This window comes from Triticum aestivum, chromosome 2A, assembly GCF_018294505.1.
Source record: "Triticum aestivum cultivar Chinese Spring chromosome 2A, IWGSC CS RefSeq v2.1, whole genome shotgun sequence".
In the NCBI taxonomy this organism is placed as follows: Eukaryota; Viridiplantae; Streptophyta; class Magnoliopsida; order Poales; family Poaceae; genus Triticum; species Triticum aestivum.
Window position 1 is genome coordinate 20,550,268 of NC_057797.1, and position 7,488 is coordinate 20,557,755.

Consider the following 7,488-nt stretch of genomic DNA (forward strand, 5'->3'; position numbering starts at 1 on the left):
TTTACTGACAGCTTTTCGGCCATCGAATCAGTGCTTCACCGACGGAAGGAGAGCGTTGGCACAAGTGAAACATGCTATCGGTACAAAGCAATGTCTTCCACATCGAAGAAGTCGCTAACGTAATCAAAGGAGCAGTTGCCAAAGAAATCCCAGTCAGAGCATGTCCCCGCCGAGGAACAATAATGGATGTCGTCGGTGGAGGAGCTCAGCTCCGGCACTGTCCCCGCCGGCCGCATGTCTGGCAACGGCGTTGACTCAACTTTGGCAGCCTCGGCTGGGAGCTCCTCCGAGCGTGATGTTTTTCCACTCGGAGCGTCACCGTCGTCAGGCCGTGGCGAGCGGCTGCCTACGGACCCAAAGTCGAGGATCTTGACGTCGTCCAAGGCGGCGAACGCTGCCTCGGCACCGTGGCAGCAGGTGTGGTCGGCGAAGTAGGTGAGGACGTAGAGGGGAGGGTCTTGCTCCTCCGACCGCTGGACCTGCCTCCTGGCCGGGCAACCGCCGGCGTCGAGTGTGTAGGCGCACCTGAAGTAGTGCCTCGGGTGGTTGCTGCCCCGGATGTCCTTCTGCCCGTACTTGGTCCACACGAAGCCGTCGTCCCAGTTCTTCTTCCTCTCCACCCTCGTCGCCGCTGCCGTCTCTCCACCCACAGTCGTGCGCGTCCTGAAAAAACATAATGGTGGTTGGCTCGTTGGTCGTTGCTCGGCGTGTACTGTGTACATACAACGTCAGTCATGTAGCACTAGTGCTTCGTAGTTAGCTAGATGTACCTTCTTTTGGGCCTGGTTGTCTGAGTGGCTGTACCATGGGGCCCCAGCTTGCGCTTCTTCCGGCCTGCTTTGCTGTGGAGGGCGGCGAGGGCGCGGTCGCAGCAGCAAAGGATCTCGGCGGCGAGCTCCCTTATCCCGGTGTGGTCGTCCTGGACCTGGAGGAGGGCCTCGAGGGCGGCGGCGGACTTGCGTCCCTGCGCCATCAGTTCGGACACCCGGGCCGCCGGAGTGACTAGTGCTGCCATGTCCTCTCCTCTGCGACTGGGCTGCTTTCTCCCTCTGTGTGAGCGCGTGTGTTTCTCTGAAGCTAGCTGGTTTGGATCTAAGCTGGCGGGAGAAGGTCACCTTTTATATATACAGGAGATCTGAGCATAGATTGGTTACTCCATACTACTTAATCTGGATATTTAGGTCAGTAGCTAGCGACCGAGGGTCGACGAATGCACATGCCAAGCCGATCGATCCAACCGTTAATTATTATTACTCCATTAACAAAAACATAATCGATTCGTTGACGCACGCGGCATTTTATTTCATACTCAAACAACACGGTCATACTCCCACTTGGAGTGAGTTGGATCGACCGATGATGCATGCATGCATGTTGCCGCGTTGCACGGCGCGTCGAATTTGACTACTACTCCAAGGGTTCACGATGCAAATGCATGCACGGGCAATCTTACTCCCTCCGTTCCTAAATGCAAGTCTTTGGAGAGATTTTACTATTAATCACATACGGAGCAAAATCTCCAAAGACTTATATTTAGAGGGTGCTTGGATCCAAGGGACTATTTTTAGTCTGACTAAAAATAGTCTTTTTTAAAGACTAAAGTTCCAAGCACCCCTGACTAAAGAGAGGCTAAGACTAGTCTTGAGGCTAAAATTTTTTAGTCATAGGAAACCTACTAAAATATGTATTAGCCCTCTCTCTCCTCATTTAATTCCTCTCCTTTAACACATGCGAGTTCTGAATTGGAGGGTTTGGAGGATAATAAATGCTCAATAACTTGATTTTAGTCTCTTTAGTATTTGAATCCAAGCATGGGTGAGGCTAGCAAGTTTTAGTCCCACTACTTTTAGTCATGGGACTAAAACGTATCCAAGCACCCTCTTAGAAACGAGGGAGTAGATAGCAATGAAGAACTACAAATTGCAGGGGAATTTTGTTAGTTAATGTACCGAGCAAAAAAATCTATATGTCATTATGTGGCAGGCACACCCACCCATCCATCCATCAGCAGGTGGCGTTTTCCTTTCAGAGTGCCTCATGTGTGCCGTCTCGTTGTAATATTAATTGGTTAAGTCCACCCATAATCCAGAACAGGAGTTTACCGTGGCCCACTATGCTAAGCCCAATTGGCAGCTTGGGATTAGAAAAGCATGTGATGCTACTAATACCATGGGCGGATCTAGCAGTCATGACAGTGATCTCGATTAAAATAGGCTCCATTTGGCTTTGCATTTGGTAGTTGGCTTCGTTCGGATTGGTTTGGATGGCTCACATGACATAGAGAAGTTTGGCTTATCATGGTCGACAATGAGTTTTTTTTAGTTCTAAACTAGTTTAAACTTAGCTTAAAATTGCGACACTTATTTAGAATTATTTTTCTAGAATGGTAAGACGAAGTCACGACAAATATTGTTCATCGGTGGAATAGCGGGCACATAATCGATCGCAGCATCTGTTGATCCATAACCTGTTACTCCTTCACTCTGGAAGAAAGAAAGAAAGAAAATTTCTCTTCATAAAGAGGAAAGTATCTTGATCTGGATGGATAGGTAGGTAAGCTGCCAGCTAGTCTCGCTAGAGGAAGCAGCTATGGAGGGTCGACGAATGCACATGCCACGGCTAGCTATTGTTAACCAAATCGATTAGTTGACGCACGTGTTGTTTCATGCACGTGGTCACTCACTCACCCCCTTGGCATTCATGTTGCCGCGTTGCACGGCGCGTCGTTTAGCTTAATGAACCATACTATTTGGGACCCATCCATGGACTGGTCGAACGACCGACGATCCAAAAAGAGGCAAAAGATCTATACATGGCATGGCAGTCAACCACCCATCAGCAGTTTGCACGTTCCTTTCAGGATGCCTCATCCTGGCCGTTCCATGCAATTAGTGATAGTATCTGCCAAAATTTAAGCTTGTCAATCATCGAGGAAAGGCCCCACTAATTAAGCTAAGGCTGGTCACAATGGGCAAGAACATAAACTAGTAACTTACACACTTCCCTAGACTATGTTACTACCTCCATAGTGGGTAGGAACATCTATGTAGTGTCATGCAACGATGTATTTATTAGGTTATAGATTCATTGTTTCTTGGAATGTGTGATGTTCCGGTAACTTAGCTAGTTACCACAAGCACCTCTCTCTTCATTAAATATGTGCCACACAAGCAAAGTTGTATTGGAGTGTGTGATGTTACTCCTAAGTTCCTCCCCATTGTGACCAGCCTAAACACAGTTGGCAGCTTGCATTAGAAAAACACCTGATGATGCTACTAATAGCATGCGCGGATCTAGCAGGCATGTGTAGTGTAGCATTGCTCCGGTTAAAATAGGCTCAAGTTGGTTGGTTTCGTTCGGATTGTTTTGGACGGGCTGATATGATGCTACAAACGATTGGCTAATTATGTCAACAAATGTAGATGTATTAATTATGCAGTATAGTAGAAAATAAGATGGAGTCGCCACAGATATTGTTTCATGCACTAGATATTCATATGCCTTCCGAGGGCCACCGTGCCGGTTAAGTAACTGAAAATAGAACAATGGATGCGCGTGTTAACACGAAGGCAGGGGATTATCCACTTTCTTGACGAAAAAAACTAATGATAAAACATCAAATTGGCGTAAGGAAAACAAAACATAAATCATCTTGTTTCAAATCAAATTTTCAAGGAGCTTGTTAATAAACCTCATGTTTTTAGATGATGAAGGTTTTATTAACCCCACCTCTGCATCATAAATGAACAGAGTACTTATGTAGATCATCTATTATAATATCACATAACAATGGTCCTAACTAAAAATGCTAGAAACCAGAACATTAAGACCAATCAACGTCAAAAGAAGTAATATGCCAACCAAGAAAACTCCCTAAGCTAAGCAGCCTAACACTGACATGCCATCAAAGCGGGAGATAAGCTCACTGATAAGTGATAGCCAACCCTAGTCGTTTGGCGAGGAACTCTATCGACATCTTGTGTTGCTCCTTTTCTAACCATGACCATGACAACATCTAACTAGTCATGAGAATAGCACTAAAGAGGAGGCGTGCAAAATCCTTGGGTTTGGCTAGGAATTTTTTCTTCTCGGCCAACAGGAGTTATCCATGGAGGTGCATGAACAATGTCGAAGTTGTTGTTGTAGATTTTAGATGGAAAAAACCATTCCCCCACGCAAAGCTCCATCCTCCAAGTATGATGGCGGTACTGGTTGATAATGATGTGTTTTCTTATGTATTCCACATCATCTAGAGAACACACTAAAACATGTTATACAAGGTGTTATATCTCTTAGTGTTGTCTCTAGCATTTATGTTACCAGATCCTAAATATGGGTGTGTTAAATTTCAAACATGCGCATGAGGCTATGCAGTCTAGAGTGTGTCATTCAGTCAGACACAATGTTTTGGCTACCAAATCCCAAGAAAATACCAAGGGGTGGGCAAGAAATGCAGTTACCGTAAAATTCCGAGGAAATGCCGCTCGAATTTTTTTAACACAATTTGAATTCAGTTTTTTCTGAGATAGGAATATATTAGTACTGAGCTCAAGTTGTTCACAAACTCGCTGTGGCGCAGTATCAGGTTTTCCCCATTCGTCCTTCACGTATTCCGGGATGTGGGTTTGGTTATCCTACTGTTTTTTACTCTTTTATTAAGAGTTGGTTAAGAAAAAAAACTACATATATGTGAGTAATTGGACTAGCGACCTATGGGTTGCGGGCAGAAGGGAGGAACATAGTTACCACCAGACCACAGTTACTTACATGTTTTAGACCAGTTTTTGTCCTACTTGACCATACTATCATCTACCAAAGTCACAATTTTCAAAAAAAAATCAAACTTTTTTGCTCGGTATGCAGCTTTCTCGTGGGGTAGCGAGAAACGCGGATACCGGGTAGTATCCGAATTTTCCGCCGGGTACCCAAAACCCTGGTCAGACATACAAGGCAGGTGGCCTGGATAGTCTAGAAGTTCAAAGTGAGGTCGGTTGGAATATATATTTTTAGATTGACGACAACATAAGAGCATAGTGTTGATGGTGGCTGACTTCTGGGCATGGAAACATGTGATGCGTGCTCAAGGGCCTGGGATCTTGAACAAGGCGATTGCGCAGGTTCGATTCAACACAGTGCACATATGGGAGCTTGAAGCTGATCGGACGTGAGGTAGCGTGTACAACTACATAATGTCATGTTGAATGGAGCAGGGGATCTGATGGAAGATTTCACTCGATGTTGATGGAGGAGTGACAATGTAAGACGTGAGAGAATGGAAACTTATTTCAGTGCACGCGGTGGAGTAGGCAATCTAGAGCTTAGTGCTTCAAGGGATACCTGAAACTCGGTATCTTCGGTGATGATCTGTGTTTCTCTACAATGGGGGTTGAGTACGTGCAGTCGACCGGGCCATAGGTGACATCAGCAAGGCATGTGGTACGCACAGAACACGCCGACAAACCCGGGCATAGGTGGTTAGAAAAAGTGCAGAGAGGATGTTCTCAGGCTCAAGATTCAAGTTCGTGACTAGATCTATTGAGCTTCACCCATCACATGGATAAGAATTGACCATGAAGAACCCGAGAGAGTATTGGAAAGTCTGAAATGTCCAAAGCATTGAAAGTATCTACCCATATATTAGGTAATTTTTGGATGAAAAATGTAGAAGTAGGTGGAGTGCTATAGCTATGGGGCAAGTATAAATTATCTAGAAAAAAATGAGACAACAGTGAATTTGACTTAGAATGACCAAAGGCAATGTCGAAATTTGTTCAAAGTTGAGACAAGTAGTCAACAAGAGCAATGATGATGATTTCAAATAACTCTTATATGTGACATCTAATATCCGAGTTGTTCACTTTAATATAGATCCGGGAAGAGAGAACTAGGGTACGATACAACAATATTGTCGAATATGTTGACTTTATGGTCAACATGTAATGGCATTAAATGAATACTCCCGAAGTTGGGTACGCAATACAAGAGCTGTAAAGAATTTTATTTTTCATAGGAGCATTGATGAATGTCACGAATAAAGAAGAGACTACATTTGTAGGTGAATGTCACGAGAACAGTGATTCACCGGTTGCTGGGCTCCACACGAGACGACAGTTGTAGGTGGAGTTATGTGAAGTCAACCGGATTAGTAATGGCAACACCAACTGGCTACTTCATGGCTCCGGCCACCTGAGAGCATAACTGGGTCGAGTGGTTCACAAACAAATGTCAGCACTATCGTCAAAAACTTTTGCCAACTGAACTGCTTTTTTCTCCAAGTGTTCATCCTAGATTCGTCGACTGAGGCTTCCCTGACAGGTTATCTATCACTGAATTGAATGTATACGTTTTAACGACACAAGGAACTGTTCGTAAAAGAGTAACATGCTATTGGTACAAGACACCGTCTTCGAAATCGAAGAACTCTCTAACATAATCCGACGAGTTGTTCCCGAAGTAATCCCAGTCGGCCGCCGATGGGTCCCATGCAGCAGGGGAGGAGGAACAACGGGCGTCGTCTGCCGACGAGCTCAGCTGCGCCACCACCGCCGGCCCCGCCGGCGGCAAGTCTGACGACGGCGTTGACTCAACTCTGGTCACCTCAGCTCGGAGCTCCTGTGAGCGTGAGATCTCACCCCAAACATTATCGCCGTAGTTGAGCCAACAAGGCGAGCAGCCGCTTGGTGCGGCCGTCGACCCAAAGCCGAGGACGAGCGGCGGCTGCATCTTGACGTCCTTCGCGATGGTGGCCGCGCGGGAGCAGGTGTGGGCGGCGAAGTAGGTGAGGACGTAGATGGGAGGGTCGAGCTCCGGAGATCGCTGGACATGCCTGGTGGCCGGGCAGCCGCCGGCGTGGAGCGCGTAGGCGCACCTGAAGTAGTGCCTCGGGTGGTGGTTGCCCTGGATGTGCTTCTGCCCGTACTTGGTCCACATGAAGCCGTCGTCCCAGCTCCTCGTCCTCTCCACCCTCGTCGTCCCTCCGCTGCTCGCGTGCGTCCTGAAGAAAAAATGGTCGTGGTTTGGCTCGTTGCTCGCGGTGTACATCATGTAATATAGCTAGTCTAGTAGTATTTGTACGGGTTAGTTAGCCGTACCTTGTTTTGGGCCTTGTCTGAGTAGTGGCTGCGCCGCCGTGGGGGGCCGGCTTGCGCTTATGCCGGCCAGCAGGTTTGCCGTGGAGGGCGGCGAGGGCGCGGTCGCAGCAGCGGAGGATCTCGGCGGCGAGCTCCCGCATCCCGGCGTGGTCCTGGACCTGGAGAAGGGCCTCGAGGGCAGCGGCAGACTTGCGGCCCTGCGCCATCATCTCGGATACCAGCGCCGCAGAAGTGCCGGAGTGGCCAGTGCCGCCATGTCCTCTGCTCTGCAGCTGAGCTGCTTTCTCTAAGTGTGTTGTGTCTCAAGCTGCTAGCTGGGGTGGATCTAAGCCGGTAGGAGAAGGTCCCCTTTTGTACACGAGATGTAAACATAGATCGTGTGTGTGTGTGTGTGTGT

The 7,488-nt window shown here is 47.3% G+C and overlaps 1 protein-coding gene and 1 pseudogene across 1 annotated transcript; both read right to left on the reverse strand.

Annotated features, from left to right (window-relative positions):
* LOC123184367 (transcription factor WRKY19-like) lies at positions 1 to 1,066 on the reverse strand. Its single transcript, XM_044596512.1, has 2 exons — positions 771 to 1,066; positions 1 to 663 (listed from the first exon to the last, which is right to left on the reverse strand). The coding sequence occupies exons 1-2, from the start codon at positions 1,013 to 1,015 to the stop codon at positions 75 to 77; spliced, it is 834 nt and encodes a 277-aa protein (XP_044452447.1). The 5' UTR covers positions 1,016 to 1,066; the 3' UTR covers positions 1 to 74.
* Positions 1,067 to 6,105: 5,039 nt separating this feature from the next.
* On the reverse strand, positions 6,106 to 7,347 carry LOC123184368 (transcription factor WRKY19-like; annotated as a pseudogene).
* Between the last annotated feature and the right edge of the window lie 141 nt (positions 7,348 to 7,488).